General features: G+C 34.1%; 1 protein-coding gene across 5 annotated transcripts in view; it reads right to left on the bottom strand.

Moving 5' to 3' along the window:
- Nucleotides 1–926: 926 nt before the first annotated feature.
- The window catches only part of TANK (TRAF family member associated NFKB activator), a 94,236-nt gene continuing 83,639 nt past the window's right edge, over nucleotides 927–11,523 (bottom strand). For 4 of the 5 annotated variants that reach the window (XM_078451209.1, XM_078451206.2, XM_078451207.2 and 1 more), the window contains exons 5-8: nucleotides 11,409–11,485; nucleotides 10,851–10,966; nucleotides 4,649–5,229; nucleotides 927–1,208 (exon numbers count right to left, since the gene is read on the bottom strand). In XM_078451209.1, the coding sequence (XP_078307335.1) occupies nucleotides 1,029–1,208; nucleotides 4,649–5,229; nucleotides 10,851–10,966; nucleotides 11,409–11,485 (954 nt within the window). In that variant the 3' untranslated portion in view covers nucleotides 927–1,028. Of the gene's footprint in view, nucleotides 1,209–4,648; nucleotides 5,230–10,850; nucleotides 10,967–11,408; nucleotides 11,486–11,523 lie in introns of those variants that run through there. The other variant, XM_078451210.2, reaches the window with a different exon arrangement.

An 11,523-nucleotide genomic window follows, 5' to 3' on the forward strand; every position in this document is an offset into this window, starting at 1 on the left:
AAGGGAAACCTAAAAAACAAGCAGCATAGGGAAGAAAAATGAAAGGGAAGTCTCATTTTAAACAAAATTTTGCAGCATTCTGATTTGGTAGCCTTTCTCGCAAATGTCTTCCAGTGGCCATCAGTCAGGCTGCTGACAATGAATAACAAATTTCTCAACAACAATGTAAACATTTCTAATACAAATCAATAAATGTGGATAGTTCCTACAGGGTTTTAGATTTGCTCCCAATAAATACAAATACGTTTCTTTAGCAAGTTTACTTTGAAAATAATTTTTAAATTCAAAGTGATCGACTACTTGTAATTAAATGTCACCAGATCTGATATCACCCTTCTATCATTAGAAAACATGAATGTTTTAAACTTCCCCCAAATGTGATTTATTCCTTTTTTTTTTTAACTCAGGAACAGAGAACATATTTAATGATCATGACATAAGTAACTTTAAATATTTAACTCATTTCATCATGTAGCTATACACATAGTAAAATTTAAAACCATGTATATTATTAAAAGAAAAAACAATCTGAAGTGTTTGAATAATCCTACCAGTGATTTTATCACTGGGTAACAAATCTTAGGTTTTGGTATTTATTTAGACATTTATGTTGTCTGCTGTTCTGTATTACAGGTTTATTAAAAAAAAAATCAGCGATAGCATAAATAATCTAATTTTTAAGTGAAACATCCTATAAACATTTGACATCACCAAATTTAATAAATTTAACTAGAAATCCAAGCAATAAGCTTAGACATTTGAAACAAACATAAATTAAGGTAATAAACACTGTAAACATGAATGCAATGAATTACAGTTTTATACAGAATGATCCATGAAAGTTAATAAAAGAAAGTTACAATATAAGTTTAGGAAAAAATTCAAATAGCTGTGACATAGCTATTTTTCAATGAACGATCTTGAACTAAGTTTTCAATCAAGTATTTATAGTATTACAAACCCAAGATCATCACATAGAACCTGATGATCACATAGAATCATTACACGGAGCTGTTTTCAAATGCATCTTAAGTCTCCCCATTAAAGTGTGAATTAAGATGCCGGAGGAAATCCCCCCTGGATGTAATGGATGGTGGGAAAACTGCTTGACAGAATTCACATACTCGAGGTATATGCAGTTCTGAGCCTGTGCCACTTAGTACCGATGATATATCACTGTCTTGATTAGGAAAGGGCTTCCAAACGGGCTATGGGAAACAAACAAAAATATCTTCTGTTATTTGTAGGTAAAATCAACTTAGAATAAATTTCAAACTCAAATTTTTTGAGTGGGTTTTGTGCATAAGTACAAAATTCCTTTATGAAAGCAAATTACCTTTCTACAGAGTTAGCATGAAGACCTAACTCAATTTTCCTTTCATTAAGGGCCCAACTAAACTTTGATTAAGTCACTTAAAATACATACATGCACTTTATCTTCACATATTTAAAATTTTTCCAGTTTTACCACCAGCAAATTTTAATACTCGTTATCATAACAGCAGTAGTTTTGGCACAACAGTCAATCATTAAGACTTTTTAAAAATTGAATTCTATCTTTTCTGTCTTACAGCAGAAACCTTAAGTTATAGGGCTGTGATTAATACAAAGTGCACTAGACATGATGTGTGTACACATGCAGTTTGATCAAGAGCAGTTTAAATTTCACTATTTATAAGGAAATATACAATGAATAAAACACATAGGAATAAGTTGCTCTGGTTTTCGAAACGAAATTTTTTAAGTACTAAACAAATTCCACTGATCAGTTGTTTTTTTGAAACCTCAAATATTTAATCATTCAACCAAATCTAACATGGGATGCATTCTTTTGGCTTATTTTGCTCCTGCTATATAGTGCGTAGTTCTGCCTTCTTTCCCCTTTCTTGTGACTGAATAGTGTCAACAGTTGCCCAATTAAATAATTATGGAAAATCACAATTCAACAGAACTACCTCCATTATAAGCAGCACATAAATACGTGAAAATACTGCATTTATTCTTTCTAAAAAAATATCTAACAGGGCAGAAAAAGCATTTAGTTCAATAGTAGGTGCTCAATAAATATTTTTTGATTGGACTATCTTCTTTTCCTGAACTGCATACCAAATTATTTTTAAAATTTGCTTTCTGGTATACCTTGACATAGGTAAATTACCTTGACACAGTTAATTTCTGATACTTTGAGGAAAATCACTTAAAAAGTCAATTTAAAGAGACCTTTTTGGGCTCTTATTACTAATATGTTTTTATTAGTCCAACACCTGATACAGTGTTAAGTTTTCATTCCCTTAACCAATCTCTTTCATTCTAGTTAACCAATCATTTACAATAAACAGTGTATTACTAATTGAAGCATTTAAGTTTCACGACGTCACTGTCTTATAAACATTTTACTGGACAGCTGCGTACAGTTGGTGTAAATATACAAAGTCTGTCTAGACCGAGATACGTTCAAATATCAGAACAGAGGGTTTATGATAACATTGACTCAATTGCTTTTTAGAGAAGTGACAATTTTATCACAAAAAATAGTAATATTTAACATGTTTATTTTAAAATCTGGGGTAAGATAATTTTCTTCAGAAAAGGTATGATTCAAGAGCAGTGGTAATAAATGTGAGTATATAAGCCAAAATAAGTTAGAGTCAGCCAGATCTAAATTTTACTGTTTGCAGTTTAAACAAAAAGTACAAGTGATTAATATGCATCTCTTTAATGGGAAACTGATATGGATATAAAGAAAAGATTATTTATAAATAAAGATGATTCTTATTAAGATCTATAAAACAGTAAGAAATAGATTTAGAAGCAATTTAGCTTCTAAATTTGGTGAGCCAATCTTCTACTGCCAGTTTATCTTCAAAGTCCATCCTTATCCTTCTCTATTAGGAGTTATTAGTTCAGATTGGATCTTTTCAGAGAATTCAGTTGGGACCCCACTCACTGACTCAGCAAAACTATGAAGAAAATAAAATCACACAGAGCAAAAATCAGCAGATAGATTTTAATTTGAGGCTTTGTTATGATAGCTGAATGTTGAAAAAGGTGTTAAGTAGTGGTAATCGATACAGCATAAAAATCGGAAACATGAAACCCCAAATTTTCACTTCTCTTTGTCATTACCAACAATTCAAGAATTTTGTATTTATCATACTAGCTTTATTAATACAAATCAAACAGCAAAATGTTTTTAAAAATTAAGAAATATTCTTTCAATCCTAAACTGCAACGTGGCCTTCAAACAAACTAATTTCTTTGCCTTTTCTGCCAAAATATCAATTATCTAACCTTATGCCCCATGTCTTGTGACAGCTCAACACCAATTCTCCTGCATTTTTTAAGCTGAATACTTTTCCATCAAGTTGTAATCACATACCAGCTGTTTCCCTTGCTGTAGCATAGAAAGCAAATGCACAATGCAGGGTGCCATCTACTGAAACATGAATGCACACAGACTAACTAGTAAAAGAACAAGCAGGAGATATAATGGAGAAAAAAGTAACAAGCATTAGAACTGATGCACTTCACAGCTCCACAGGAATTCTACTTGTAATAAATGAAATTGTTTAATTTGCTTCATTTAGTAGTAACTATAACTGAGACTATGATGTGAAATAAGGCACAATGTAGAACATAAGTGAGTTTATAATTAAAGCTGATTGTCAGAGATGCCTAGTTTTCCCCCACTACTAAAATATGCCACAGCTTGACTACTGCCTCCTTTGTATGCTGATGTAAGTCTGTAACCTATACAGCACTTATAAAGCCAAAGGTATCCATCAAGGTGTTGGATTTTTTAAAAATAAGTATCTCAAGGCAAAAAGAAATTAAACAAATGTTTGCAAATTATATAGATATTTACACCAGTCAGTATTTTCACAAGCTTTTGCTTATTGTAACAATGATATATTTTTCATTTGCCTTCAGGCATTAATTTTTTTTTTTTTTAAATAAAAGCACCATTCTCTGATAGAACCTGAATAAATGGGAGGGTAGTAGTGGACTGGGGGGCTGCAAGCTTTAAAAATATCGAAGTGTTTGATTAAAATCATACATATGCAGAGGCCATTTAAAAAATGTATTAGGCTGCATATTCATTGCCAGATTAGAAACCAAACCCTACAGATCTGCGTACTGTATAACTGAGAATGTAACAGAGTATTAGACGAAAGACAGTTCACTTATTTTCATATATAAAAATATGCAATGCAATTATTTACTTATGAAAAGCATTCTTTTAAAGATGAGTATGATATAGACAAACTTTTTAATTTAAAAAATGCCATTTGTTTCCCAGTATGAAATTTAACAAAGAATGCTATTGTAACACTGATGCTGAGTAAAAAGCTTTGAATAAGGGACTAAGAAAGTGACACATACTAGCTATGGATTAGGCTGACATGTATTTTTTTAAAATGTTCCCTAAATTTTAAGGTACTTTATAATAGAGCTGTACTATAGAAGACGAGTATCTTCTATAATTTCATGTCATTTATTATAGGACTTGGATTTTTTTTAAGTCTTAACTTTAACCAGTCATTAGTTTAAAAGGAATTATCTGATAACCTAAAAGAGATGCATATCTGTGCATGTATAGTAAAATATGTGTTCATGCATAATATATTTTTTAATGCAAAACAGTTACCTGCTGTGGTCCTCGGATAGCTTTTCCCGGGGAATCAAGTGAAGGAAAAGGTGCATCGGATGGTTCCTGAAGTGGTAATGTATTTACATATAATGCATTATGGTTTCCAGGTGGTAAACACGTAGCTCTATCCAGAGTTGTCCTGATACAAGTGTTTACAAGATTGGAGGGTTTTGTTTTGTCAGTTGTTTTAAGGTTTTGTATAGCTGATGCTATGGGGTCAATTCCCTGAATTTCAAATAAAGTTTCTTCTGTTTTAACAAAGTTTCCCGGGTTGTCTCTGAACTCCATATTAAATTTATCCTGGCACACTGCCTCAGATGTGGCAGGACCAAGGATGTTGGGTCTTTCTGGAGTGCTATGTAAGAAAGTAGAGTCATTGTCCATAGGTGGAAACTTGACATTGAATTTAGAAAGTGATTCGAAAGAGGTATCTTCCTCATCTCGGGCCAGTCCTCTCGGTGTGACAGATGTGATGCATGGTGCACCTCTATTTATATCATCTTTAGCCTGAGGCTTAAACAGCTCTTCTTGTTTATCTGTTGTATCCGTACACTGTACAGGAAGAGAGCACTGTGTTTCTGCAGGGAAAAGAACACAAAAGGAAAATGGTTGCATTCCAATCATTCTTAAAAATGATGAATATTATTTTTACAATTCCTTTTTATAGCAACTGAAGACAACTGGTACTTTTTACCTTTGCTACCACTTTCCATGGAATATTAGCAGTCTCCAGTGGGTGAACTGGAACGTAGCTTATTAGTTGCAGTGAAACTACTTTGTCTTTTCCTAGGTCTTTTGCTGTAAGCTTTGCATCTTGTTCACAGTTACACTGCTCTATGCTTAAAAAACATTTGCTTGTAGTGTATACATTTAAACATTTTGTCAGTAATGGAAGCTACAACTGTGAGCTTGCTTAGACAAATAAGTTGTTAAAAAGAAAATTCCTTACTAGGCATATATAACACTATACAGGTTAAGAATCTACATGAATTTGGCCATTTATTAGCCCTAATATCACTGTGTCACAAAATATATCAGCAATCAGTCTAGCCCTTGGGTATTCCCAATAATTCATGTGAGGGAGTGATAGTGGTGGGGGTTGGAGAGAAAGAAGACAGTAAAGGCAAAAGAAGGATGAAATTTTGGGATGCATGTTCAGAAAACTGTATATGAATATATAATTCTCCCGTTATATATATATATATATATATATATATATATATATATATATATCTATATATCTATATCTCATGTGTATACACACACACACACACACACACACACACACACACACATATATATATATATATATAAAAGGCCTATGAAGATAGCAGGTGGATATCAGGTAGATACCATGGCCTCTGCAGCTCATTTATCTGGAAGCTGCTCATCCAACAAATTCAGCTCCAGAACAAATTCAGCTCTCTAGGACACAGGCAAAAGCTAGAAAGTAAGTAAACAGAGCTTCTGAGGAGTCAGAATTAGAGCCAAAAGGCCCACAGATATATGTATTTTGCTCTTACTCTCATTTTAGATTTATTCTAACAAGCTTGATGATATTTCCCTTAGCTCAGAGCTGGTTAGAAGCAGCAAATTAAAAGGTAGGGATAGGAGTTGCTGAAGACAGATATAGATATCAACAAGAGCTGAAAGCATGAGAGGAGACGAGAAAAACAAAATAGCAGATATAAGAACTCACAAAACACTACAGTCTGGTGTAGGGCCAATAAGGGCTACATTTCTCAATGCAAAAACACAATGATCAAAGCATTCTCTATGCTGATAATCCTGAGACATTAGAAAACACTAAATTATGCTCCACAATCTTACCTAAGAAGACGGTAGGTTGGAGATTGGTAATGTGTGATTTTCATTAAGCGGACAGAAGGTAGAGATTAAAAAAAAAATCAGCACTTTAAAAAGGTAGTCATCAGAGAAGTTTTATCTTCACAAAAGGAGACTTGCCCAAGGATGCCGATTTAAGCAGACGGGGTACACAGAACACCTCGTGTAGTGTCTGTCAAAGTTAGTAGGCACTTAACAAACGTCAGTTCCTTTCCTTCTGGTCCTTGCAGTCTCATGACACCTTCCTATCTTTTGCCACAGCACATTCCAACACAAGGTATTTTCTGTTTGGACACAACTGCAGTATATTGCAACCAAATCCTCAAGTTTACAACTTACCTCAAGTTTGCCTCTCTTTAGTACACACCACCTTATCTTGTTGGATTATTACAACAGCCTTTGAACTGCTTCTCTGCCCTTTAAACTTAGCTCATAGCCAATCCATTCTCTACATTGCTCCCTATTTCTTTTCTAAAGCACAAATCTGATCATGTTACCTTCCTCATAGAACCTTTTCATGGCTCTCCAAAGCCTCATCCCTCAGAAAAGTCATATAAAACTGTTCATGACTGGTCCCTGGTCACCTGTCCATACTCTCATCTTTCCCAACTGTTGCACTTCTTATTCCAGCTATAATGGACTTTGCACAGTTCTCCAAAACAGCCAGGCTCTCCTGTCTTTGGGCCTTTGCACAAGCTGTGCAGGCTGCCTGAAATGTCCTCTCCAGGTACTCTTTACCAAAGTCTTACTTGTCCTTCATTCCTTAATGTAGACTTAATTTCTCTGGATAGTTCTATCTAGCTCCCCAAGACCGGGTTAGGCATGACTCACAGGTGTCCCGAGGCTTACACATGTTGCACTGTATTTGTTCTTTCTCCCAATGACGTACATTTTTTAAGGTCTTAAACCATGCTTTGTTTCCCACTTAACCCCAGTACCCTGCCCAGTGCCTGACACATAGTATGCCCTCAATAAATGTATTCTGAATGCATTTGTATTCTGTTCACAAGACAGCCCAGTGTAATAATCCACATTCACTAGATAATCTGTCTGTGACTAGAAGTAGTACAGTAACAAAGACCGAGCTCAATTGTCTGGTAGAATTTCTTTGTCCTTGCAGGTTTCTCAAAGTCCTTTAACTCTCAAGTAGTCGTTTTTCCTGATAGTAGACTTAACAGTAGCAGGAATTCTAGGCAACGGTACTTTCTTTGCAGATTACATTTACTAACTGCAGGTAACAAATCAGGAAAATCAATTGCTGAGGTAACTACATTTTATAACACCTGAGGAGGAAATGCTTATCAAAATGATCTTCACAAGGAGAACAGGGAGAATGATGAAGAATCTGCTGCTGCTGCTAATGACAACTATTAACATCAATAGCACTTCTATGTGTCATGCACTACTATAATCATTTTATGCGTCTTAATTCATTTCATACTCAATCATGTGGTAGGCATTAGATTATCCCCACTTTACATGCGAAGAAACTGAGACATGGAGCAGTTACTTCCAAGGCTACACAGCTAATGAATGAGTGGTACATCTGGCATTGGAACCCAGGCAACCTAATTCTAGATCCTGTGCTCTGAACCATTATGTTAAATTAAACATACTGTATGCTGTACATATACACACATACACATAGAAGACACAGAAGACAAACATACTGTATGTGTGTGTATATGTATGTACACACATGTATACACACACACACACACACACACACACACACACACAGAGAAGAGTCCCCGAAATGATTTTCTTTTCCAATAGATGACCTATCTCCCTTGTAAACAAAACCTGGGAAACTCAAAACAGCTATAATAAAGCAAATATTTTCTTTTTTATAGCTAGCAGGCATACCTCAGCCACATTCAAATAATTTTTGGAATTAATCTGTTCAAGCGATGAGTTACTATCAAAAAAAAAAAAAAAGATTTGGGGTGCCTGGGTGACTCAATCAATTGAGCGTCCAACTTCAGCCCAGGTCATGATCCTGTGCTTCGTGGGTTTGAACCCTGCATCAGGCTGTGTGCGGACAGCTCAGAGCCTGGAGCCTGCTTCAGATTCTGTGTCTCCCTGTCTCTCTGCCCCTCCCCCAACCCTGTCTGTTTCCCAAAAATAAACAAACATTAAAAAAAAAAAAAGATTTAAATGAGGTGCATAAAAGCACTTGTGATCCTGACACTATACTGAGAAACATGATCAGGTGGAGCAAATTGCCTTTCTATTTTGTTTATTTTCAGAACACTTATTTTTGCAAGGACACAAAAAACACAATGAGAAACATTTTTAGGTTTCTAAATTTTAAGTACAGGCTGTCCATTTAGATTACTTCTTAGTCTAATTACCTCGTATATTGACAAAAGAAAAAGATCTGATGGTTGTTTGTAAGTTGCGATCCTATATTCTACTCTCTTCATCTTCCCTGAAATAGGACTTTCCTTTATGGACCAAATAGCACTTTTTATGAAGCCACATTTGCTTAAACATACATTTTATCTTTATCCCTTCTCAAGGCTACTGCCATAAGTGGATGAGAAGAAAAAAGAAAAAGGAAATGTACAATTCTACTAACTCAGCAATTTTTCATGAATTATATGTTTATCTAAAGGTAAAAGTCAAATTTTAACAAAAAAAATAACATGGGGACAATACTGCTAAATACGCTCTTTCCAGATGTATTATACAAACCACATTTAAAATATTTTCCTTATATTTTTATTCAATGTAATGTTCATCCTTAAAAGGCCTGAACAGGCATCTTTTCCCAAAACATTTTTCTTTCTTTCCCTTTTTGATCTACTACTACCAGAATAATATTTAATATTTTGAGTTTTGTCTAGACCCAGCAAAACTTCACTGCAGTCTATGGCACAACAGATCTAAAACATTTCAAGAATATGCTGTACTTATTATTTGTGACACATTTACTATAAAACATAAGAATAACATTAGGAAGCGGTTTTAGTGGGGAAGAAAATGAAGCTAAACACTCAGTGTCCTAGTTGACAGATACATACTCAGATTTAGACCTGCACAATTTAAAAATGGTCAAAGTATTAAGCCACTGATAATGGGGTAGGTTCTCTGTATAACGATGAATATATCACCATTACAATGTTTTGATAAGATGCTGATGTTAAAAAAAAATCATGTTTATGAGTTCTATGTACTACATCTCTTTAGCTAGTAGATTTTAAATAAAAATAATTCTTTTACTTCAGAGGTACTTAGTGTCTTTAGCCTACACAAAAGATCAATTTCTCATGAAAATGACAAAAATTCAGGTGAAAGAATTAGCATTCTTTCTGGGTAGCTGGAGGGGGAAAAGGGGAAGAAATAAATTATGTCTGTCTACAAAGACTGTTTTGTTTCTCCACCATATTGTGTACCTTTTCTGAAGATAAAACAGGAGTAGTATGCAAAAAGTGAATTTACACTATAAAATGATTTTTAAATAGTCTAGATATAAGAGATGGAAGAGATGGAAAGTGATCTTTAATTAAAGGGGCATTAGCACTGCCGCAACATCTTTCAGAGTGAAAACTGTAAATCACATCTCTAGGGAACCATATGCAGAATATCTCAAATCACAAGGGTAAAGGAGAATTTATCATTTTAAATGATCAGTTTACCTTCCTTTTGTTATGGAAGTGCTTGGTAGCCAGATTCAATCTCTGGTGTTTTGCTATTCATATGCAACGGCTGAAGCAAACCCTGGTCTGGGGTTTTAGGAAAGGGTACAGGCTTTAAAAAACACACGGCAACACATGTGTAAAAACAGATGTTCCTTTTAAGTCATATTTTATACTAAATTTGTACTTTGTATCTCCAACAGGCTAGCCTCACGAAATGTGAAATGTTTATTTCTTGAACCAAATTATAAAAATCCATAGTGTCCAATGAACTTTCAAGCAGAAGTTAAAAACAAACCTGATGTTCTAATTTTACTTAGCTTATATATGGTAGTGCAGCTTCAAGGCTGCTTACTAATACATGAGTTAATGTTTAATTAACCCCCCCAAATAGCAACTGAAAACTTTGAGAGATATTTCCTATATTTATTTTGTACCCTTTGCAAGGTGGGACTTCTCATTAAGATGATTAGTAATTACATCACTCAAGTCACTCTACATAGCCCCACACACAATAAAGAGAGAAAAAAGCCAATCATTAGATAATGTAATACAGTACAGAACTTTAACAGCACTTACCCATTATAAGTGGTAGGAGGCGCAAATTGCAGATCCTTAGCACTTAACAAGCATTTAGAAATATTTTTACGATCAAAAAGAAATACATTTAAATCAATCAAGTTAATAGTACTGTGTGTTAAATCAAACCTTACCAGTTGCAGTGGCTGGTACATTAAGTTTGCTTAAGTGGTCTTTTTGTGCTTTTGCTAGCATGCATATTCTGTGAAATTCTTCTTTTAGATCCTGGAAAGTCTTCTCTATATAAGCCCTAGAAATGAATATTTTAAAATATGAAGCTTTATCTTTAAATATTTTCTATTGTCATTAAATTTACATAGCACCATTTTATGTACCACAAAATAATTACTGAAAGGTTAAAGTTGAAAAAAATTATTTTAAAATCCTAGAAAATGTCCCAGAGAACTACTCTAATGTTTGGAGAGCCAGGCACAAAGGCACAAAGTAAGCAGTAAGTTAAAAGTTCTAATACATAGATGTAGCACAGACTAGCATATCTACTTATTTATAAATCACACTTTTGCTGGCTGTCTCATTCTCACATTAGAAATTTCAATACATGGAATTTTGTTCTCAGTAAACATCTTAAATAGAAGAAAATGAAATGTTCCTCATTTCGATAATGTTTACGTTAAGATCTGTCCATATAACATAATATGGCCATAATACTTGGTCTATTGAAATATTAATACCTTTCATGGAATAAAGGAATGCCAAGACTCCTTGGTGAAGTTTCTTTTCTAGGAGAAGAAACCTCTTGTCTTCTTACCTTAAAGATACAAAATAATCACACAATTTAAATTGCTT

The sequence above is a fragment of the Panthera onca genome, chromosome C1, assembly GCF_046562875.1.
Source record: "Panthera onca isolate mPanOnc1 chromosome C1, mPanOnc1 haplotype 2, whole genome shotgun sequence".
Classification (NCBI taxonomy): Eukaryota; Metazoa; Chordata; class Mammalia; order Carnivora; family Felidae; genus Panthera; species Panthera onca.